This window comes from Buteo buteo, chromosome 3, assembly GCF_964188355.1.
Source record: "Buteo buteo chromosome 3, bButBut1.hap1.1, whole genome shotgun sequence".
Classification (NCBI taxonomy): Eukaryota; Metazoa; Chordata; class Aves; order Accipitriformes; family Accipitridae; genus Buteo; species Buteo buteo.
The window spans coordinates 50,007,250-50,033,202 of record NC_134173.1 but is presented as its reverse complement, the minus strand read 5'-3'; the positions used below and the strand labels follow the sequence as shown (position 1 = coordinate 50,033,202).

General features: G+C 35.6%; 1 protein-coding gene across 1 annotated transcript in view; it reads left to right on the top strand.

Moving 5' to 3' along the window:
• MMP16 (matrix metallopeptidase 16) overlaps positions 1 to 25,953 on the top strand; it is a 190,299-nt gene that overhangs the window by 147,197 nt on the left and 17,149 nt on the right. The window contains exons 8-9 of the mRNA XM_075023548.1: positions 13,275 to 13,413; positions 22,167 to 22,317. Coding sequence (XP_074879649.1) covers positions 13,275 to 13,413; positions 22,167 to 22,317 — 290 coding nt within the window. The remainder of the gene's footprint in view (positions 1 to 13,274; positions 13,414 to 22,166; positions 22,318 to 25,953) is intronic.

Genomic DNA, 25,953 nt, shown 5'->3' with positions numbered 1-25,953 from the left:
AGTGAAAAGAGAATTAGAAACTTCCTGTAGCTGGAAATTATGCTAAATAATCTCCTAGACATGCCATAGTTCACAAGCTACAGGCTTATTCATGTAGGTGAACGTTATTTTTTATACTGAGTGAATTTTTCTCTGCTCTATTTGGAGTTTTCCAGTCTTCTTCTTTTGCCAGTGGTATCTAGCTGGGTTAAAGAAGCTAGAAACAAGTATTTATGGCTCTGTCTTAATCATAATTTCTCCGTTTGACTGCTTTCAGTGTTTTCCCTGCCTGTGTCTAGAAATTTTGATGAAGCAGGTCATACCTTCTCTTGGATTGTCAGTAAATTTTGGTTATCTAGGCCCATAGCCTCCGTTCCATGCTGATTTAATTGCTATGTTTTGGGGGTAACATAAAGAAAGGGAGTTGATTTTGGTGTCCTCTGGCCTTTTTGATTTTCAGGTAGTGCCCAAGTCATTACAGAGGGCCTGATGACTCAGACATATTTGTAGTAGCTGTTAAAATAGTCTGCTCCCCCCTTCAGGCAGATGGTGAAGCATCATATTACAAGTGATAAAGTGATAAGGGCAGACAAGTAGAGAAAACACAATTATTCTGATTTCATTAGAATGTTTGGTCTGTTTTGCTTGGACAAAGATAAGTATGTCCTGGACCATTTTCACATATTTATATGTCTATTCCTTACAAATGTGGAGTCAACAATTTCAGACTGATGAGAAACAGAGTATAACTGGAGGGGGTTGGGAGGGTAAGTTACAGAAAGGCATGTAGGCACACAAATGCAAATGTTCCTTATTCTGTTCTCATGGCCCAAGATGGATAGCAAAAATAAACTACAAACAACTGTGGAAAAAAACCCTGAATTTTTCTATAGGATCCTAGGTGGTACACTTGGTCTCCTCCAGGAAGATTTCTGTCTTAAAGTCTGTGCTGTTGTTGGTAAGGCAATATAGCATAGTGCTAGGAAATACTGTGCATCGGGGAAAAGAATCCTGAAAATACTTTTATGCTGATAACCTGTCTATTTCTAGGGAACTGCACATGTTTTCAGATCCTCTTGACAATATTATTAAAGGGAAAAAGGTAGTCCAAGGTTCTTGATATTGTTGTGGGGTTTTTTTAATGAAACAGTAAAAGAGGCTGTAAAAGGTAGAAGAAAAGTGGAGAGTATGACATATAATATCAGTGATGACTTGGAGAATGGAGTTGTAAAATTAGTATTACTGAGCTTTCAAATAAAATAGAGGCTCACACGTCTGTCAGATTTAAGCTAGAAAACTGTCATAGAAAAGTATTGCTTATTTAGTTTCCCACAGAGCACAAGGGGGAATGTATTAGTGTAAGAGAAGTACCAAGAAGTACGTGTTGGTAAATGGAAAAGGAGATTTAACTCATTTGAACATTATGTTCGTCATACATCCCATGATATTTCCAAGAATCGTGATCATGTGTTGACACAGCCTGTATAAATGCAGGCCTCTCAGAAAGCCAAATTTGATTCCAACTCAGTTTTACACTATTATTTGGAAAGAGACAAGGAGAGCTATGGCAAAACAGACATCTTCACCTCATATTGTTATGCATCTACTTATTAAACCATTCCACCCCTTTTCATCGTTTAGCCCCTACTATATACCTGCCTGGTTTCAAAGATGGATCTATCAAGAATATCTTGTTTGTATTATATTACATAGACAGGAGAATGTATTAATGAAAACATATCATACTGTTTCCATTTGAGTCATCATTGTTAGAATATTTGCAGTTTAAATATAACATATACCTCAGCAGAACACTTTTTTCTCAATCCCAGGAGAAAGTTTTTCAGTTTCAGTCAAGAAAATAAGTAATTTTTTTAATAATAAAAAAATGCCGAATTTTCATATCTTTCCGTGGTGCAGAATGCACCATTGCTCCATGAATTCATGCAACTCATTGACTTTTATGTGAACAGGCAACAGAAATGCATTCAAGAAAATTGACAGATAGTTTTGTAGGCTCAAAGTGCAATCACTACTGGGGAAATAAACAGTCAACTGCTCCGTAAAGGCTTAATGTTCATCTTGTGGATGAAGGCTTTTGTGCAGTACTTCATGTGCATGTGCTGTTACCTACAGAATGTTAGGAGGAATATGAGCATTCAAGATCCCTGGCTGTAAGCCTAGATTTGATGTCTTTAGAAGTCTTTATTGTGCCTCTTTTATGGCTGGCTATTTGTTTCTTCATATTGGATCATCATCATGCAGCAATTGGAACATTTTATAGAGTCTCAGTCATTTTAGTTATTTGGACAAAATTAGAATGAATTGAAATGCTGAATTCAGTTAGGAATACAGAAACCCACCCAAAGGGAGGTAGTTATTTTTTTCTTTTTTTTTTTTTTTTAATTGAATGATCAGTTGGCAGAGATAAAGCATTGATGACATGACTCTTATACCTGAGTTGTTACCATTAGTATGTTCTGCAACACATCAGAAAAGCAGTAGCACTGTGCAATATCACCTCCAGCTGCACCATAGTGCAAGGTCTGTAGCTGCCAGACTTGTAATCCAAATAGATACACTGGACAAGTTCTGATGTGGAAGATTTTGGCTGTTTGGCCATGGGCTGTAGGTCCACTGCAGACTGCACTTGGAACCAGCTATCTAACCCCTTCTCAGCCTCCCTGATGCTACGCAGCCTTCTCACTGTCTCCTGCAGCTCAGCCACCCGCTGCAGGAGGTCCTCCACCTGGGCACACCTTTTGCAGGCAGGTCTGCTGCCTGTCCCTGCCCCAGGAGAAAGGTCTGGGCCCTTCCTGCAGTCTGAGGTCTGCACTGCAGCCTCTCCCTCCAGCAGCTCCATCTGGATGGAGGCATCGGCCACCGCTGGGGTAGATGGTGCAGACCCCCCAGCCACATCGTCTTTGATTTAAGACGAGTGCCCACCATTCTGCCTTGAGGGTCAGGTAGGATGAGTGCCCTTGGCCTGTGCAGATGGTCACAGAATGGTTACCAGTGTTTTGGCTAATCGACCATACTTTAGAATTTGATGCTGAATGTAAAGGAGGTATTTTTGCTCCAGCTTCAGTCGTAGTTCCTCTTGTTACATCCTGTTGTCCTGGTGGTGCGTAAACCAGAATCAGACTTGGGATGAGCAAGAGTGCACGTTACAATTTTCTTCTATATAGTGTCCATGAAGCAGATCTATACAGCAGTTTATAAATGAGGGGGAAAAAAAGAAGTTTCTCTTGTGAAGCGAGTCAGAGTGTATATGGAGTGCCATAGCCCTTTGACTCCTTTGGAAAAAGAAATGTTATTTTTCATGTTTTCCCTAATCTTTGAATCTTAATTTCTGTATTACTGTAGCTTTTTTTTTTTTTTTTTTTAAAGCATAGCTATAGATTTCAGCATGAGCAATGGAAAACAGTTTTGCACATATCTCAAATGAACAAAAGCGGCTATTCAGGTCAATAGTTAGGACTCAGAACATGAAGCCAAGAAGGTAGATTTTAACATAAACAGAGCCATTTTTGACCTTGAATAAATTGCTTGACATTACTTTACTTTGTCAGTTACATAGAGAAACAGATAAGAACAGATAGTAGAAAAAAAAATATGCTACTCTTTAGCAAAGTTTTCCTAGATAAAGTAAATAGATACTTTTTCCACTTGAAAATGTATTTACATCAGTGAACTTTTTATGTCAGTGGCTTAGCTGAAGACAGACACTTTAAAGCAGGCTCAATGTTGTACTTCCCATAAGCAACAAATGGGTAAGTTTAGGAGTTTTTTACTTGCTCCTACTCTGAGTCACAGCAGTTAGTTCTTTTACTCATGGTGTTGGTTAGCTTAACATGTTGTTGAGAAAAAGAATAAGATCATAACAAACAATGGCTTTAATTTGTCTGGAGGAGTGCTTCAGTGTCTGATTAGATGCCAATAACAAATGGTAATTAACAGTGGTTAATAAACCGCTTCAAGGAAGTACATTCCTTGTTTGGGAATGTAAGGAAGTGACAGAACTAGCAATAACATTTGGTGATGGTTTTGCATCCTTTAGTTTTGAATCCAGTGAGTTGGTCTCATCTCCAGTGAGGAGATGACCACGAGGTTCAGGATCTCAACATAGGATGTGCTGAGGTTTTCGTGAGTGGTGTTGAATGTTCTGACTTCTCACAGTGGTTCTCAGACCACATTTTTACTCTACTACAACCATGCTGTTGTCTCAGACACATTAGGAAAGATTAATTGTTTCTAGAAGTTCAAATAAGTCATCTTCAATGTATTATACATTTATCTGTTAATGAATAGTTAACAGTCCTTTGTAGTTTTAAATGATCATTGTTTGTTCTTAATATGAATCAGCTTAATAATAAGCTGAGCTAAAATATTCTGTGTGTATAGAATAGCTCATTTAGTTAATTGTTTCCTAAAATGAGCTAGATTTGTAACATCCATTTAATGTCTGAATCCAGTCTCACTAGAGCCAATTGTTTTCTACTGTGGAATTAAGTAGTAACTGAAGTAGGGCTAAACTAGAAGTTTCCTTGCAAATTCTGTACTGAAAAAAAATTAAAGAAAGAAAAGAAAAATAATTTCAGCATTCATTCTTATAGCTGAATTGTGCTAATATTTTTTCCTCTTTTAATTCCCCTGGACTGTAACTTCTTTTTTCTGCTCCATGAAAATTGTTTCACAGAAAATTGCTCAAAAGCTTTTCATTCTTTTTTTTTTCCTGTTCTATGCAGTGGTGTCCTTTGAATTAAATGCTATAAATTCCTATTTTGGAATGTTGAAAATTGATGTTATTAAAGAAATAGTGGAATTCCCCAAATGAGTAGGAACAAAGCCTTCAATCCCACATGCTGCAGGCGCAGTATTACGAACATTGAGATCTTCTGGTGAAATTCACATGACTGATGAAGTAGACATGGAAAAGTGTCTTTTGAGATTAGATCAAGATTTTTAAAAGGGTATTTCTGATTTATTTTGACTTATATACAACAAATATACCTTGCATTTCCCAGATTCAGGACATTTCTTAATACTCCCATAAAGCTGTGTAGTAGGGTAACTTCATTCTCTCCTGGATCACAGTCTTGAAATATAGTCTCTGCAGGTTCTGTCCACTGGTAAGTTTCTCTGTACATAACTGGAACTCTTTTTCTGTAAGAGAGTAATTGAAAGTTACTGAACAGCTTAGTATATTATTTAAATATTATTATATTATTTAAAAGCATTGAGTTGCTGGAGCGTGTTCAGAGGAGAGCAACCAAGTTGGTGAGGGGCCTGGAGCACAAGTCTTATGAGGAGCAGCTGAGGGAACTGGGGCTGTTTAGTCTAGAAGAGGATGCTGAGGGGAGACCTTATTGCTCTCTACAACTACCTGAAGGGGGTTGTAGTGAGGTGGGTGCTGGTCTCTTCTGTCAGGTGGCTGGAGATAGGATGAGAGGAAATGGCCTCAAGTTGCAGCAAGGGAGATTTAGGTAAGTTATTAGGAAAAAATTCTTTACTGAGGAGGTTGTCAGACATTGGAATGGGCTGCCCAGGGAAGTGGTTGAGTCACCATCCCTGGAGGTATTCAAAAAGCGAGTAGACGCCGTACTCCAGAACATGGTTTAGTGGGCATGGATGATGGTTGGACTCGATGATCTTGAAGGTCTTTTCCAACCTAAATGATTCTATGATTCTGTGATTTACCAGTGGCTTTTTTTTTTTTTTTTTCCAATAATCTGATGGGAAAAAATTAGAAGGACATTCATTTGTCTGAATGTTTGAGACTGCCACTTCTGCTTTGCATAGCTGCTGGGTATGTTTAATCTTCCGTTGACAAAGGCTTGCTTTTGCACATGGTCAGAGGTAGCTTAGGGGAGAAGACATGACCCAGTGGGAAACCCTGATGTGTTTTGTCAATAATATTAAGCTACAGTATTAACTGGAATTCAGCATTTGATTAACATTGATTTAAGGTAAAAGTATTATGTTTATTTGCCTTTTTTTTTTTTTAGTTAAGTAGGCCAAGCAGTGATCCTGTGGAATCTGGCCATAGTAGAACTTCTGTAGCAGCTGTAGGTATTAATTTTTTCAGTTTTGCATTTCATTCCATCTTTTGGTGGTGGAATACCCTTAACAGCACTTTATATCTATATATACACTTTAATATCAAGTCACAGTCCCAGTACTGACCAAGAGAAATTCACACAGATATTTGCTGTACAATGTGAGGTTGTTTCACAAATTACTGGGGGTTTCACACAAATTTTTATATTCATAGTCAAAATATTGTAATTTACAGTTGTGATTTGTCCTTGTTTTTCACCTATCCCACTGTCTGCCTTAAATCTTTTTCTGCCTTGTGTACCTATAGTGGGTTTTAAGATTCCTTGTAAAACCAGCACAAAACCTAATTTCTACTAAAGTCAGCTTAATCTTCATCTCCAAGTAGTCACAATAGTTACCACTTGAAAGGTTTCCAATTTTTTCTTCTTTCTAGCTCTTTGTAGATTTTTTTATAATGTCTACCACATTGGGCAGTCTTTCTGGTTTTAGTGGATCTCATTTGGACCTCTGAGTCAGACTGTTGCATGTCATTACAGAACTGTGGATGGAGTTCATTAGGTATAAAATAAAGGGCAAAGCTCTAGAGATTTTATAGCAAATTAATGTTTTATTGTTGGCAATGGTTGTTGGTCCAGAGACACAGGAGAAAATGAGGTGCTGAGAGAAGAAAGCACCATTAATTTTGCACTAAAACTCCCCTAGTTTGTGTATTATGGATTAACTGGAATATCTGGAGATGGTTTTTAATTCTCCTACCCATCAGCTGTGTCCCTTAAGGAACCTGAAAGAAGTTTAAGGTGAGAATAAATACCAAAATTGAAATTGATTATTCATAGGAGTACAGATTTAAATGTTCATTTGAAAATAAAAATGAGATGTCAGCAATGCTTATCAGCATCAAATAGAAATAAATAAAAGGAAAGTTACAAACTTCTGGTTTAGAAACTTTGCTAGAAGAGTTCATAGAATCAAACATGAAGAACAGTTTAACACAGTCATCTCTAAAAAACTGAAATCGGTTTATTTTAAGATTAGGAGACTGTATCTAACAATAAAGTATAAAAACTATGCATTATGAGCCAGATTTTTTGACTCTAATACACTCTTCAATTGAAGATTGTCCAAGTTGTTAATAATGAAGTGCTTTTATGCGGAAGGTGTTTGCTATGGTCATACACAATGTACTATATTTTTGTCCTTTCATCTAATCACTGAGTTACATATGCACAGGAAAAAATACCTAGAGCATTTACTGACACTGCAGAATGATTTATGTATAACCTCTGTTCAGGTTGTTTTCTCTAAAAAGCTTTATTGCTTTTTTTTCTCAGAAGTATGCCATCTTCTAAATGAAATGAATTTCATAACACTCAGTTTGAGTGACTGCTCCTGCTTCTTCATTCTACTATTACTTTTTATCCATAATAGTTTCTGAAACAGTCTCCCCTTACTCAATGCCCATTTTCTGATTCTTAGATATATAATGGTCACTTTTCAATTAAATTTTGTGATTTGTTTGTTTGTTTGTTTCTGTTCTGCTTTTTGAACTGGGAATAATTGTACAAGTTTAATTTACTTAGTATGTCTATAGTCATAATATTTAATGATCCATTATTATGCAAGATCCCAGCTGCACAGGAGTGATCGATACATTTGGAGCTATTGGATAACTACAGATGCTTAAAAAAAAGGTGTTTGCTAGCCAGCAAGGAAAGGCATTAAAAGCTACACTTTCAATGTATGTGTTTGTCAGGCTTGGAATTGGAGTGCATATGACAAGTCACGTGTTCTACCTGTCTGCAGGACAATGTGTTTTGGGGAAATAAAATAATTAAAAGTATACTTAACCAATATAGTGGGAAAGAAAAGCAGTTTTTTAATACACAGTATTTCTCAAAAGAGACAAAATTGTATTTATTCAATGTAACCAAATACAATGAGATGTGTTTTTTCGGAGAAACTGTTTCAAGCTTTTTACTTCAAGTGTGAAAGAACTTTCTTAGAGTGAATACACTTTGTCTTGGACTATGACTCTTTCAGATTTCAGTAATAGTTGAACTGTGTACCATGTTTTCAGTAATTGTACCTGTTTATCAGAATGCAGATGATAAAATTGCTGGTAAATATAACTTTGTTTAAGATAAATTAAGTACATTTAGTTATATGTGCTGAAATGATCCATTCTTTCTACAAGCAGAGCCTATCCCATCTGATACCTCAGAAAGATCCTTGGCATGCTTTACAGCCACATTCTAGAGTTTCTTGAGTCCCAGAGTTTGAACTCTGGCAGTCTAAAACTGTTGAGTCCAGTATGTTTATAGGAAAGTCAGCCAGGAAAATTGAATTTACATAAACAAATTATTCTGTCAACCTCTGCCAACAGCTACCTTGCCCAATTTTACAAATGATCCAAACTTCCAGTTCTGCTCTCAGACATTTCCAGATATTTGCTGATTCTTGTGGGTCTGGCTATCTCTAAAAATACATCCATTGGCAAATCATGTGCCTGCTTCTGTCTGTTTAAATAAGACCATAAAAATGCTAAAATTATACATTTCCAGAATTTTAGTTCTGTGGAAACCTGTAGGGTCCTTACTAATGAGCAATACCCTATTGTTCATGATTATTGCAATGGCATGTAAATCTACTGAAAACAGAGCAGGGAAATAAGGACTTTATGGGATTCCATCAGCAGAAGACAGAGCATGGTATGTGATGTTCACAATTATGCTTCAGAATAGAATATTTAGACACTGAGGGCAATGGCACAGGAAGATCTTATTTCAAGCCATAGATCCTTTATCCTTAATATTGGTCGGATGTGTTATAGTATAGAAGGTTTCCTGAAAACAAGCCAAAGTATTTGGTTGACAGGGTGGTTTTATTACGAAGTGACAAAGATCTTGGATTAGATCTTGCAAAGTGCTACTATTCTTGGTGATAAAGAAAAAGAAATAAGGTGAATGAAGGCTGAACACCAGTGAGCAGCTGTGACTTGCTGATTGCTTATGGCATTTCACACTGTGGGTTATTAAATTGTCATACACATTGCTGCAGATAGCTGTGGATGCTCTAATTTTGCATGTGTTTAGGAAGGAGTCCAAAGGAGTAAAAGTCCATCAAGTGCTATTAATCACAAAATTATCACCTTTAGTTCAGGAGGTCCCTGCACCACAAGTGATGGGTGACTGGGAGAGTGTATCAGAAAGGTGTCATTGCAGGTTCACTTTGTTTTTATTGTCATAGAATGGAATGGAATAAAATCAAATTGAATAGACTAGAACAGAACAGTTGGAAGGGATCATCTACAGCGATCATCTAGTCCAACTGCCTGACCACTTCAGGGCTGAAGTCTTATCTGGTTTTTTGCTAGTGACTTCACTGGAGATAAGGTACAGGCCTAGATGAACCCTGATCTGGCCCCGTGTGGTCATCCTTATGATTTTGTCTTCTTTGCATTATGAAGGGTTGAACCCAGGAGAAAAAAAGGTTGAGAATGGGTGGGATCTATCTCAATTGCATTTAGATGCCCACTTAGTACTTTGCAGACATCTAAACAGGAGCCAGGTTTCTAGATTCCCTTTATAATCAGTGTAGAGAAGTAAACAACTAAATGAAACTTACCTTAGAATGTTCCTATGAAGGACTTTTATTGTGCCAGGTTCAGTGATTCATTTCTAAACAGATTTTTTACATTGTAGATGTATAAAACTGGTCAAATCATTTCTACTTATGTAACTAACTGAACACTAGTAGTATTAGTACAGAAGTAGTAGTCTCATTTCTTTGTAGAATTTGGGGAGTAACAAGGTACCTATTAAAAAAAGAAAAGATCTTGAAGATTCATTATGTTTCATGATACCATTTTAGATACCATTTATATTGGAAGTATCTCTAAAATGATGATAGGATAAAGTGGGGATCTTCCATAATCAGTCTCAGGTAAAAAGGCCTGTGCCAGTCCAGGATGGATATGTATACACAGTAACACCCTACTGAATGAATTTCTTGTCAGATACCTTGAATTATTTCTTGTTGAAAGCTTATGGCTACATAGTGTTGACATTACCATATACATATATATATATATGTATATGTATATAAAAACAAATTCCTGGGGCTATGCTGCATGAATTGAACGTTCCAGCTTTGTCATAATTGTATTATTGTGAAGATTTTAATTGTGGTATAGCAGGGCAAATTATTGTTTTTCTAAGGAATTTAAGCAAAAAATAAATAAGAGTAGTCTCACTATTAAGCTGCAAATTGCTAGTATTAAATATGAAATAAACAATTTGACACACAACTTAATACCAAATCTACAGAATATACTTTTATTGTTGTTGTTATCAAAATGGGTTAATGAAAATATATTCCACAAATCACTAAGGCTGAAACATAACTCATTCTCAAGATGATCTTTGTTAACTTGTTGATTTTACAGGTTTTGTTGGGCTGTGAAATCTGTGTTCATTACAGAGTCAGTTTCTTCCAAGAATCTCTTTACTGAGATCATTCCACTGACACTTTGATATTATACCAGAAGTCACCATGCTGGGATAGTACTAGCCAATCAGCAGCGCAGTTCTGGCCAAAATAAAATGACTGCTTGCTATGCTGGCCACATCTGTCATGCTTGGAAGTTTGTGAACTATTGAATATAGCCATGACTATTTGAAGTTTAGGGTTTTTTTGGTCAATGGAATTGATTGAATATTTAACAATGTAGTTTAAGTCTGATCAAAAGAAGAAATCCTTCGCTTGTAACACATTAATATAATTTGCAATATCTGCTTTGGTGTACTAGCAGAAAGCTGAGACTCATTAGCTAATCTAGAATGTTAAGAGCTTTGTCCATAGCACTGATGTCCAGACTTTCTGGAGCATGCGCGTTGTATTGGGAAACTCCTGAAAGCCTGAATATTTCATTTACAAACTTTGTTCAATGAAGTGATTATGTGTGTACTTATGTACTTTTGTATTCAGCTAAGTAGTCAGCCTTTGTTCAGCATTAAATATCTTGGTTATTTTGTACACACAACTTGATCCATGTCCTTCTGAGTTGGTGGACATTTTCTGAGAGCTAAGTATGTTCCTTCGTGCAACTAAACATTGTTTTCTAAGATGTGTTTTTGCAACCAAATTCAGACAAATAAAAAGAAATATCTGTGTCTTGGAGTGAAGAAAGACAAGATTGGAATATTCCATTGTACTGAAGACAGTAACAAGTATCACAATGATTGCAGTTTTAAATCACTACAGCTAGCTACTTGTTTGTCCTTTTTTTAAACTTTAATAACTGATCTCTGAGATTGTGCCTGGCTTTTGAGGGTTTCATAGAAATTTGCGGAGGACAAAGTTTGGCCTATTGAGACTTATTCCTCCCTAAGTCATTCCTCGATTGATGATGCCTAAAAAATCTGACCTGAAAATCTATTTCAAGCATTTATCACTGTTTCAATGAAAAAGTACTTCCAAATGTCTGCTTTGAGGATATTCCCCCCTAATTTTAATTTTTCAAAGTCCTTTTGTCTTATCTACATGCTACAATAAAAAATAACAGAGGTTGACATTAGCTGTTCCAACACTCAGAACACATGCTTCAGTTAGGCCTTCCTAAATCCTCGTATCTCTAAGTTGTGTTCCCCCACTTTTGCCCATTCTCTTACTGGAATTTAGTCAATTAATCCTAAAAAATTGCTTTGCTGACCTTCCTTAAATGCCTTAAATGTTATAATACATCTTACAGTAAAAAAACAATGAAAGCTGAAAATAGGAATCTAATGAGATGAGAATTGTGCAACCGTGTTGCACTAGCAATGAAATAGCTAGACATGAAAAAAAATGTGAGAGATTTTAGTAGTATTCTTTCCAGACAATTGCAACTTTTCAATATAATATTTTTCAGGTTGTGTAAGCTATTTGAACTATTTTTAATACTAAACTTCTCAGAAATCTGGGACTCAAAACAACTCTTTCAATTTTAGACTCATTTATGCACATGGTTAAGATGTATTTTTATATATATTGAGCTGGTTTGTATTTGTATGGCTAATATTTTTTGTGGAGATTTATAAATTGTCAAGTCACTGGAAAGATAAACAATTAAAGAGAGCTGTGATCTCAGGTTTGGAAAAATGATGAATACAGTGCATCATAAGCCTGTTCCTGTAGAGTATTAATCTCTCTAAGCTGTGCCCATTCTCGTAAGAGCATAGATCTCTTTTGCTTGGCAAGTTGACCTATACAGAAAGAAAGCTGAACTGCCATGTGAAACTGTGACATATATCAGACAAAACAGCACTTTCTTTATTATTTATGGGAGTTTGTTTCATATAATATTAATGCTGTAAAAGCATGCAAATGTGTATAAAAAGTTAAATACTTGCTTACCCCATCCTTCATCTCTAGGTATTAGAAGAACTGGAACTGTTGTTGTTATAAGAGCTGAAGAGGTACAACAGCGATGTCTTTATCAACACCCACCTAATGTGTCACATACTCTTTTCTGAACTTGAACATTCCTCATTCCTCAACAATGCAACTTCCATATGACTCTCACTTAAAACAATGGCTTGTCCCACAGAGAGAAGTGATTTTAAGTGGCAACAAGCTAAGAGAGATTTACCAGGACACTGGATTTAGCACATATAACTGGCTGTAATATTAACAGTTTTATTTAATATTGCATGGAAAGACTGAAAATCTTCAGTAAAGTTGTCATCAAAGTGTAGTTCATAATGATATGATGTAGTAATGTTACAGCTTTATCTATGAACCTTTCACTGTTAGCAGGCACTGCAAAAAAATGGCTTGCAGAATTACTCGATCTTCAAAGCCTGTCTGTAGTCCCATTATATTAGGCTTACACATATGCATACGGTTTGGTCTAAAAGCACCTGTGTTCAGTCCACAAATTTTAAGTTGGGCCCCTTATAGGAATGATGTTGAGAAAGTTATGTCATCTCATACAGCATGCTGTATGTTCTGTGAAGGCTATCTATACCAAACACACAATTCACATGGGTAGCCTATTCCCACCTCAGGGAACAACTAGTTCTGACACATTTGTAATGTGTGGACGTGACATGAATGCAAACGCAAATATAGTTATGCAAACAGTGAAAGGTCATGCTCTAAAAATGCTAGGATAGGCTGTTCAGTATTTTCAAGACAGCAACTGAACACATATAAATGCCTCAAAGCATAGTAAGAGACATATATTTGGTTTCCAGGATCAGTGGTTTTGGCGAGTCAGAAACAACAGGGTGATGGATGGATACCCCATGCAGATTACCTACTTCTGGAGAGGACTGCCTCCCAGCATTGATGCAGTTTATGAAAACAGTGAGGGGAATTTCGTCTTCTTTAAAGGTAAGAAAAGAAGAAAAGTAAGATTTTGTGTAATACTTTTGGCTGTGATGATTTCTTGGAACATATCTTGCTTATTTTTTACTAATGATTTGTAAATCATGTTGCAAATTGGTAGCTAAATGAAGAGTATATGAGTTATATTTTCTCATTTTGGCAACTACAGCTTTAATTTGTGATTACATTTCAGAGTATCAAATCATTTACTCTTACATATTGAGTAAAAATTTGGAAGTATAAATAAGAGACATAGCAATGCAGTGATCTACTGTGAAATCCTTTTTGAAAAATGTGGATTAGGAAATAAGAATGAACAGAGTTCCTTTTTTTTTTGTGGTTCTCTTTGCTCTTTCTCCTTTTTACAAATGAGATTTGCATATATATAAATAACATCTGTGCTACATATATTTCACTGTACTGCACTGTACTTATTTCATCTGAGAACTGTGATGTTAGGAGTTTCAGGTGGGAAAAATAAATAGCTTTTTCACAGATGTATATTTAGTATTTTTAAAGAAGCATATACTCTGGAAATTATGTTGTATGGATTGAATTGTTGCTAATCATTCTTTCCAAAGTTTCACTCCAGGCATCAGCTGTTCTTTAAAATCAAAGTTCTTGAACATATATCTAATTTAGATTTAATGAGAAAATTATCCTATATGTTAAATAAATACCCTTTTAGCAACAGGAGAGTGAAAACCATGTAAAGTATGTTTTATAAGATAATAATTTGGGAGAAGAAAGAAGAAACTGAAGAGATATGTGAAAAATTATTCAGCTAATTAGTTTTGTCAGTGATTCACTTGTTAACTTATTATAAAAAAATAGAAATTTTTTTTTTAAGTTCCTATATCAAAAAATGAATTCATTTTTATGAGTGGAATCATTAACAAGGAGATAGAAATATTTCATTCACTATGGAAACATTATCATCTTGGGAATGCTAAATGAAAAATGTTTAATAACATGCAGAAACACTGCATAACAGTACAATGAAGATGAAGTTTATGTTTTACTGATAGGGAAAATGTATTTTTTGTGTGAATTGTAAGGAAAATTACATTCCATATAGTACATTTTCTATTGACATGATTTCAGTACAGCATATGATTTTACTTCTGTTGCCATAAAATAAACTTCATGTCATAAACTCTGGGAAGTTGATCAGATCAGGAATCATGATCAAGATATCTCCAAATCTCCATCCCTCTGCTTGATTTTTGGGTCCATTGGACATGGGAGGAAACAAATATTATTCTGTAGATACTCCTTTGCTCATCACTGCTACATAGAGCAAAGGAACTACCCTGTGCATTCCAGACCTCTATCTTGATAATGCTGGGATCCATTACCTGAGCTTCAGAGAAAATGATCAACCTTAGTTTTATACCTGCTTTCTTTTCCTTCACAGTGACCTCAAAATATGTTTTATCATTATTTAACTCTTCACCCAGTGCTGACTGACTCCTGTTAGGTCTTAGAGGAATGGGCTGATTCAGTACTCTGTAGGTTATAGATAACAAAAAACAGAAGGGGGAGAGGAGCTCCTCTATTTTCTACCTGGGAAATTAAATAATCAGGATTAATTAAAGCAAGCAGAAGCAGCAGGATTGTGCTCTTAGAAGTCAGAATATTGTGTTCTTTTCCTTCCTCATCATTCCTAGCTTATGCTTTCTGATATCAGACCAGGTAGTTTTATGCTTTCTAGCTGATATCATATGATACTTGGATTTTCTGTTGGAGGTATTTTTCCACCTGCTTTCTTTTCAAAGTTCCTTCCATTATTTTTCCAGTGACATTTGTGTTGTCCCTTTGTTTGTCCTCGTGTTTTCTTGTGTGATTTTTCTGAATTTTTGCTTCTCTGCCACTTCCTCTTCATGATTTCCAATATCTACATGATGGTGTTTGTCTATCAGTGTAATTCATGTTTTTCCACTCCCACAGAATCAATAGGTTCAGCTGAGTCTTTTGTATGTTTGTCCTTAAAAATTCCTGTTAACCAAGGGTCTCCGCTGCCTTGTGGAACATGATTGCAGGGGTATATATAAATAGAATGTAGGTAAAAATCATCGTCTCATTTCTTCCATTCCCTCACAAAATTTCTTCCTCCCAAAGATGCTAGAAATAGACAAGTTGATTGTTGCTAAGATGCTGAGCAAGTAGTGTGCTTAACCAATCTAAAACTGGTCAAACCAGGTAAGTTCTAGAAGGAGGTTTAAATCTGAAGTCTGGCATACAGATGTGTTCACAGAGCACATGTCTAAGCCAACATTTATGTCCATTATTCAGAGAAAAAATAGAAAAGATGGAGTGAATGCTATCACAGAGCTTGAACAGGAATAATGTCACTGTGGGCTCCTCTCAGAAAACATTTTCCAGATCACTTCATTGTAAGACCAGTTAGTTCTTTACGGTAGAAGAGTGTGGTGTTTGAGTGAAGACAGCATTCACTTGCAGATTTTTAAATAAAGTCTCCAAACCTTCTTCTCAAAGTATCAGTAACATCTAACGTCCTGTAAGGTATAGAGTCTTGAATCTCCGGTGTGTGGTGGAGAAACAGGTCAGTGTGTAAATATCCTGCCTTCAGAACAGCCACTACTTCATCTGTAGATGCTCAAAGGAAGGTTCCAGGCACACCTTCTATCTCTGTTGCGCTCTTTCAGTCCCTTTGGAGGCTTTTTTATTAGTGTGAAATGGGGCCTCCTGTGACTGACTGGTTTTCACTCCTGCTTTCATACCTGTGGAGCAGTATCTCTACTCTCCGAGAAAGGTGAAGAAAGGAGTAAGACAATTCACTCATCTGAGATTGCTAGTGACTAATTGCCACCTTGCTTCTCCTTACATGCCTACACTGTCATAAGTTTGGGATAAACAATATTTAGTTAAGCCAGTGATATTTTTAATATGCACTCAGGATAGACATTGTGAACCATCGTGGATTGAAACATTCATTTATCTCTTTAGAAATCCACAAATCTCATTTATTTTCAATAATCTATGCTCTATTTGATTTGTTTCAATCCTTGTCTTTCATGACAGCAAACATCAAATTTGAAACAGTTGATTTAAATTATAAAACACATTTAGTTCTTTATTACTTTTTTTAATTAGCATTCGATTTTTCCTCCCTTTGTGTATACACTTGGATTCATGATAATAGTAGATTTCTTCTTTGCAGTAATAAAAATATAGATTAGTAAAGGTATAAAAGTGTTTAAAAACTAACATTTTTTTTTAAATGGGAACTATGTTTTAAAATATGAGCCATCTGCAAATGATATAAAATGGCAGCTCAGGATGGAACATTTATTTATGAACTTTTGAAATGTCTTCATAGCCTATGTTTTTGCTATGAGAAATGTAATTATTCTTAAATTGTGCTAATAACATCTATCAGTATATTTATACCTATTTAACATTACTCTCCTGAGAATACTTGAGGAGCCTGTGAGATCATGCATAATGTGTTAGAAATCTATAGAAAATCAAGCTGAGTCAAATTCAAGACTGTTGGATCAAGTTTCTTCTTTGGTTTTGAAATATCATTGGTTTTTATATTTTTTTAAATTTTACCATTTAACATTTTAACTTTTATTTCCTTTTTTCCTTTTTTTTTTTCCACTAATATTTATTTACACAAGGAAAAACAATTCTAAAAAATCAGTAGCGTGCTTGTAGTGCAAAGTGATGCTTGCTTGTTTCGGGTGGCTTAAGATACTTGGCCTGCCTCCTTGTGCCTCATAACGCTCATAAAGTACCTGGCAATCTGGTGGATGGCTGCTTATAAAAAGCAGCTGTTTACATTCTTATTATTATTCACTGCTGGTGTCCATAATAAGAAGATGGCACCAGAATGATACTTTTTTCTTTTTTCTTTTTTTTAATGAGGAAATGTGAATTATAAAATTTATTCTGTGTACCTGTGGGAATTTATTTAGTGCTAAAAATGAAATTGTCAAGCCATCTGCGCTGTTGAACGTTATGGTAAACCAAATGTAGCAATAGAAAGGCTGCTGTAAAATCCGTACTACCAGTGCCACCATCATAACTTTCAACTGCACTTATCCCACTGCTTAACAGTTTTATTTTGAAAAATAGATTTACTATAGCATTAGATCATGGAGCAGAGAAATGACAGAAATTTAATGTGGGAAATAGAGAATGAGAAAAAAAGAAGCATGAATAGTAATTTGGGGATACTAGTAAGAAGACACTTGATTCTGGCTTGAAAGACCAAAATTAAGAGCAAGGGTGACCTGGAGAAAAAAAACTTTAGAATTAAATATTAAAATTTTAACTGGTTTCAATTGAATATAATTCCTAAAGGTTTTCAGAATTTGTCTCACCACTGTGACGCTTACAATGATTATATGCTATATCCCACACAGGTCTTGCACTACACACATATCATAACTGCATATAATATGAACAAAAAACTTGGTTGCTGACAGCCCAGGAGCACAATTATTCAGCATTCTGATTCTACGAAGGAAGAATTACAGTTGCTAAAACCTGCATAATTGTTTGCAGTAGTCAGTAGGTAGTTAAATAGTCTGAAGACTATCTGGAGTTAAATATTCAGTATTTTAAGTGAAGCATAGCAATACAGATACTCTTTTTTTCCCAATATTTTTTTTTTAGAGTGTCAAAGACAGATGTTGAGAGACTTCAAGTAATTGCAGTCACAGTTCATCCTTCTCAATTGTTTCCCTACAGTGATGATATTTAACAAAGCATTATTGCAAAAAGTAAGACATTTTGACTTTTTTATCACTTGCTTCATTCTCAGCTTGTGACCTTACCATTCTGCTTGTTATTATATTAGATCTTACATAAGGGAATAAAAGCAGAGAGATGAAACATTCTGAAGGTTGGCCAGACTTCATGAAACATGTGGTGCTTTATTCTCTGTGAGAATAACAAACTCACCAACCAGACCTTAAAAAACAACTTTCTAAAATAAATACAGTGGTGATTTCTCCCAAGGGCATAGGTTAGGACTCTGAACAAGCATTAGTTATCTATAAGAAGGATCAAACTATAACTATTCTAGTTTTGTCATATATTCTTTATTTCCATTATAATAACAATTAATTAAGTGTATTGACTATTTACTTTTGGAAGTGGAATGTGAGCCAAATGAAAGCATACTGACTTAAGCATTCATTTTTAATACATTTTAAGATACATAAATACAAGTTAGAAAAAAAAGGAGCTAATTCTCATCACAGTCAGGCATCTTTTGCACTGATTTTTAGCTTTAACTCCTCCTAATATTTGGTTCTGAGTTTGAAAACTTCTTATTTTTTCTGACTTTTTGGAAATGCTCTGATCAACAGTCACCCACTTTTCTACAGCTGAGGGACAGAAGGTAAACAGAAAAAAAAAACAACAACCAAAACAACAAAACGAACAACAAACCACCTGAAAACACCTGAAACAAACAAAAAAAACCAAAACTCAAAGTGAAAACTGTCAGCCAGACGGAACATTTGGATTTCTTATATACAGTCCTTCCCATTAACAATCAACACAGTTGTAGCAGACTAAATACATCTTCCAAAGCAAATGTTAAATACAATTCCCCCTAGTTAGAATCAATAGAAGTCTTGCCCACATATTAGAGCTCTCAATGCCCTACTGTCTCCATAATATACAGTTAAATTTACCTTTTCTCTATTTACCCAGAAAGAATTTTTTTCTTAGTAAGAAATTATGTGAAGAAGAATTTAGTTTCTTAAGTCTTGTGTTCCCACATCTACACTTTCCTTCTACTTCAGTATATCTCAATATGCAACAAATACCTGTCTCAGTGGTGCTGTCACTTATAACAGTGTGTACTCAACCATTGTTTATTTTGGCATGACCTGATCTTGTTAATAGCTAAATTTGACTCTTTGGGTATGGCTTATAATGATCTATTCCTAACAATTGCTGTTACTTTTATTCCTTGTGAGGCACAGAGAAAGGTAATGGCATTACATACATCACAGCATATGCCTCTCAGTGCTGTGCAACAGCTGTCATTTTGAATGATCTTCTGAAACAGAAATGAACTGGCTCAGTATCATTCACTGGATGCCATCTGTTGTTCAGACCATAAGTACCAACTAGTAAGGTCCAAAACACATGACTTGTCTTGTCGTTGCATTTGAAACTGCCATTACCATCTGAAGCCTTCTGCGTCTGGTCATATGAATTGGCAAAAGGATAAACCACATCGGAGGAGGGACAGTGAATGACTGAAGATGCTCACCTCTGTCATGATCAAACCCTATAAGTGAATTTTGTAAGGAATCTCAGTAAAGGTAGATGTCAGGTTAGCACAGACCTTAATCCCAGGTCAACATAGACCTCAGCTTTCTATGACTGTTCTTCATAGATCTCTGTGTCTCTTATTTTCAGTACTTCAAATGGCTCTGTACATACTTCTTCTCTGAACCCTTTCTTCCTTCAACTGGCAGGGGGGAGAATATGGATCTGTTGAGCAAACTGTAGTGTCTGTGCGTGGAAGTGGGTGACAAGCAGCTGTAAAGAAGCTGATAAAAAATTTACTCTGGAAACCCAGCATGGGAGGGACTGAAACTATATCCCCTCTCCTAATTAAAACTGTGATAAAATGAAAACATGCTTTAAATCACTGCAGTACAAACAGGGAGACTAAAAAAACCCTCCCTTTAAACAAACATTTAATACCACTGAGGGATAACTAAAATATAAAACCAACTGCAAAACAGCTCTCTGGATTTTCCCTCTTGGTGACTCTGGCATACACCTGATCCTAGATCTTTGGGGTAATATTACATTTCCTTATAAAATATTTATACAGCACAGTGTCTTAACCTCCTAAGTCTGTGTAACAACCTGGCTAGCCTTACAGCTAAGTACAGTGGCTAATATGAACAGCCATGATTTTATCTCTTAGGATCTCTTTCCAAATGTGTTTGAGCAAAATATATTTTCAAACTTTTCTGCTTATATTTTAAATATCAACATGTTAAATAACAATGGATAGACCAAAGTGCAGTATCCAATAGGCAAATTCAATATATACATTCATGGGTCTTCTCTAGACCTTTATGTGATGTAACTCAGAAGGGTCTACATGATAGCAAAGAGTATCTTCTCCTTCAGTGTTATTTTTAATAAAAATAGTAATGCTTTTTGGAAACACAGATGAAGGTAGTGCTTTGAAGAGAAAATAAACACATGGTTCCTACACAATGGAGCATATAGTCTAGCTCAGAAGGAGTGTCCCTGTGGCATATATGACATAATGCACAGAGAAGACAGGCCTCGAAGCAAGCTCTTCAGATAAGTACTAAAATGCAAATTATGCTCCTTCTTCCCTATTTCTAGGGAGCATATGAGGATCTTTATTCCCTTTTTTTAGCCGGAGCTGTCTGTGTTTGAAAGAGAAGTCTCTATTGAAAAGACACAGGTGAGAAGTGTATTTTGAAGAAGAATTAGAAGAAAGCAAAAGAGTAAAAAGGAGAAGACAGTTGCAAGAATAGGACAGGAGGCACAGTATGTTGAGAGGACAGAGTCTGGAGGATAACACAGTTATGGGGGAAAGTGTTAGACTAAAGGCTTAATATGACATTATGAACCAGCTGAGATAATTGTGGAAGTGTTCAGTGAGGAAGAAGAGCTTGGCTAGGAAGGTAGAGTAAACTGAAGGTGGGAAACTGGAGTTGTGGGCTGGTGAGGTATGATACCCAGTTACAAGAGAGAGCACAGGAAACATCCTCCCCAAAAACAGGTACAGGGGGGCTATACTACAAAACACTGGTGCAACTGCTGCTCCTGTAGACAAGCATGCCCCTATATAGACGATATATTTAGCTAGTAACTGCAACAGTAGGGGTTCAACCACTGAGCATTGCTGTCCAGGAGGCACTAGTTATGGCTAGTTAAGGAACCAAATAGTTATGGCTATTATTCATATTTAAGCCAGTTTAGGTAACCTGAGATTTGTGTAGACACTGTGCTAACACCAGTCAGAGTTGTACGACTACCTTGTATTATCAGCATGTAGTAGGTCAATTGGGTGGTTTTGAATGATTCATCACCCACAACCAAACGTTAAATCTTACTACCACTGGTACTAAAGACAACCCCCCATTAATTTCAGAAACACAAGTTTTTCACCTGTGGGACTTCAGAACCTCAGTTTGCTGTCTTTAGGCCACACTAAAGAAAATATGATTGAAAAAATATTTTAAATTCTATGGTAATTTCAGAAATAATCTGTAAATCCTTCCTAAGTAATTTAAATTCTTGAGGAGAAGGAGAATACAGGTAATAAAATTATATGGTCTTTGTGAGGATAGGAGTTCCCATTTTTTTATTTATTTATGTTTTCTTACCTCATTTTGTCTTAAAATTCACTCTTCTTTCCTCATGAAATGTAAATCTGTTGTGTAGTATTGCTGAAAATGTATTACATTATCAACCACAGAGCCCTTTGGGATGACTTCATTTTCATTCTGGGTTTGATCCCTATATAGTTGATATCAAAATATTCTCTGGCCTTATTGAATGAAAGGTGCTTTAAAAATGCAAGGTATCTGTAAGGCATATTTAATTTTGCATTATCTGCAGCGATGGAACGTTTTTCATCTCATTGTGTTTGGCAGAACCACTATAGCCCTTTGGGGGCTCTTATTTCTTAGGAGTGTATTAATATTAATACTGACAGTACTGAAGACTAACACACATATATGTATGTGTATTTATATGCTTTTGTACAGGTAACAAGTTCTGGGTTTTCAAGGACACTACTCTCCAGCCAGGTTATCCTCATGATTTGGTAACACTTGGAAGCGGAATTCCTTCCCATGGCATTGATTCAGCTATTTGGTGGGAAGATGTTGGGAAAACCTACTTCTTCAAAGGAGATAGGTTGGTATAGGAATTCTGCAAGGAAGCGATTTGGTGCATATCAGCTAAACGTGCTAATCTTTTCCTCTATTTCTCAAAAGAAAAAGTCAAGCCACTTAAACAGTTCATTTCTGTGGATTAAATTAACTCCTCCTGCATAAAGGGCCGTACTGTTTTCACATTTCTTATAACCTAAATTATATTTGTGTGAATATACTGAAATGAATCCAGTGGAACAGTTACATTTTAGAAGTCAACAGGCACATCACAGTTGTGGCAAATTTAAACTTAAATATTCAAAGTAATGTGGTTATGTACACTCTTACCTGCTCCTTTTTAATCACATTTCTAAACCCTAGCGCATAAACAGGCAAGGCATGATCCAAAGCTTTTTAAGGTCAGTGAAAATGACTTCTCTGCTACTATTTAAAAATGAGGTAAGAAAGGGAAATGACAGCTAAACCAGGATGCTAGAGAACAATTGGAGCAGTTCCCTAGGAATTATTTTTAAATAAATCTTACAGTTCCCTTCAGAAGGGACACTTATTTTTATGATTAATAAAGAACCGAAAAGAACTCTAAAATCTGAGTTATTTTCCAGTCCTGGAAGAGACTTGCACTATTCACTTAGTGTCCCTGTGTCTTCATTTCCCTGTCTGTAAAAATAAGGGAAAGAATATTTGTCTGCTTTATAGAGATATCAGGAGAACTCATTAATTTGTGAAACCCATCAAGTTATCTGAATAATAGATTTTACAGGTATTCAGGATGTTACTATGTTTGTTGATTGATGTATAGCTGTGCAAATTCTGAGTGCTCAGAGACAAATTATTCTTTATTAGTAATTGGAATGTTTGTATTAGTATTATTAAAAATATGATGACTGCTGTTATTACTGTGTGGTACTTAGGATTCTAAGACACTAATAGTATTCTTGGCTCACTTAAGAAATTAATTTAATGCACATCATAGAATATGTTTAACACACTACAACTGATCATTTTTTAGCAGTACTGTAATATTGCACTACAGTTTGTCACAACCAGTTTTATTGTTAAAGCTTTTTTTCTAGGAAAAAAAAAAAATTCTCCAACACTCATGATGAGAAAAGTAGACAACTAAGTAAAATTTTTGCGGTGTTTGAAAACTAGGTATCATTTCAAGCAATCAGTTTCCACAGTGAAGAATAAAGCCACCCATGGTTGAATAATTTTTTTTTAAAAAGTAGGTTCATTTTCAGATAATAATTTGCCACCTCCACACTCCTGGGAAAATATGTACAGTAGAAATCTTATGTGACCTGTATTTCCTTTAGACTTTATTCAGCAATGTCCTTTTATATTTCCATGCACAGGCAGTTACTTATAGTCAAGACTTTCCTAAAACACTAGTGGTAATAACAGAAGACAAACAGAAATATCACAGAAAACATCTGTTGACAGAGAAGTTGCTACTTAGAGCTAACAAACAAGCGCAATGAAACTCAGCAGGATATAAATGCAATACAGTATGTTAGAAGATCGAACAACATAAGCCTTGCAGAGATAATTGAGCTATTACAGGGTATTGATCACCAGTGGGAATAAACCCATATACCACTAAGTTTCTCAATGTGCATTGTTTATTTCACAATTTATTCTTAATGTAAAGTTAGAGTTGAATTCTCCTGCTAGTTGTAGCAGTATGTATAAGTCTACTATAGCGGTGGATCTTTTCCTAAAGAAGGTGTAACATAAATGTGGCTTCTCAGTGGCAGGAGGAAGGAATGAAAGGGAACCAAAAACTTATGCCAGTGTCAAAATAATAAAGTACGTTCCTCCTTATGTAACTCAAGGACCTGCATACTTACTTTGTTTTGACAACAAACTGTAGTTAAGGAGCTCCAGGGCAGAATCTAGACAGAGTTAAATGTCCCAGAACAGTGGTATACATACAAAAATTAGAGCAATAGAATACAAAGCATCAAGTATCAGCTATAAAAAGAAAAAAAAAAAAAAGAGAAAAAAAAAAGAAAAAAAAAAAAAAAAACCAAACCAGTAAGAAGATTTAAAAGTCCTAATAGTAAATGGTATTGTAATACTCATATGTCTAAAGCAGCTCATGTATGGATCATTATTATTAATATTTGAAATGATCCATTTAAACACTAAAGATAATTCTTCCAAATAATTGTATGAAAGCTAAAGAGGGGACAAAAGATGACTACAGAAAACATTTTGCCCTCTCTCATTCCTCTCCTACCAGAATTGAGTAGTGTAGGACAAGATGATAACAGGTTTGTTGCACTTCTTGACACACGGCCTTGTTTATGCCCCTGTCTGGTGTGACTCGTTTTTGTACATTTGGCATGCCAAGGAGAATCAGGGCTAGGCTTTTCCTTACCCTGTAGACGTGCTCATTATTCCAGCACAGATTGCCAAGATAGTATCGTGATCAGTCCTTCCCTCATAGCATTTCTCTTCAATGCTGAAAAAACAACAGTTTGGGGACTTTTTAGTGTGCACTGGGTGTGTCCTCAAAGACTTGTTTTTTAATGACAGCATATATTTTTGAAAGTTCTATAGGACTTTTCCATCATGCAACCTAATGCAAAACCGCAGAGGTTAGTAAAAGGAGCTCGAAAAGGTTGGAAAAGAAAAAAGGAAAATGAATGGAAGTATGCAGGAAGGAAATAGCATTTGGGAGGGATAGAGGAAAAGGTAAGATGGTTGATAAAGAAATAGAGATTAGAAAATAGAATATTAAGCTCAGCAAAGAGTGAGAATAAAGAAATAGAAAGAGAACAGGCAAATCTGAAAAGAGAAAATGCAAACTAAGGATGAAGAAATGCAAAGTCAAAAGATGAGCAAGAACTGGTTGCAATAGTATTGATGTCAGAGCTTTGTTTACTACTTCTACATGTTGTTTCTTTCTCTGTGTAAACTCTGAAAGATGTTACATTTCAAAATAAAGAGCACTGCTTTGTTGGCTGGTTACTGATGCATATGTGACTAGCTTAAGAAATCAGGCTATAAAAATAATGTATGCATAAAAAAGAAAAATAAATACAATTTTTTTTAATGTAACTTGCCAACTCTTAACCCACTTGAAATCTGCTACCTTTTAATTTAATTGAAAGTTTAAAGGCAGAGAAATGCCCTGCAGGGAGAAATACAGAGGAGTTTAGACCATTTTGTTTTTAAAAAAGATTAAGATGTGAATTGACTAGAGTGTCTAAGTACCTTCCGAGGGACAAAATATCATCCACTTAAGGACTCTTTAATATATCAGGAATGATGATAACAAGGATTTCTAAAAGGTGAAGTCAAATGAATTCAAATTAGAAAAAGGGTCAAGTTTTTAGCAGTGACCAGATTATCAATTCAAGTGATATATTCTCAGGCTCTTGATGTCCTGAAATGGTGAGTGGCTGCCTTTTTACGTAATTTTTCACATGAATAAAACTGATTTTGAAAAAAAAAATTCTCCAAGAAAACTATGCTCTAAATTGTTATCCTCTAAATTAGTGGAGCCAACCAAAATATGAAATGACCCACCCAACTATTGTATCAGGATACATAGAAATACTAGATGTATGGTATGTTAATTCTTAGAACCATCTTATATGAAGATATGCATAGCAATTTAGCCAACTGCATAAGGACAAAGCTATTATCA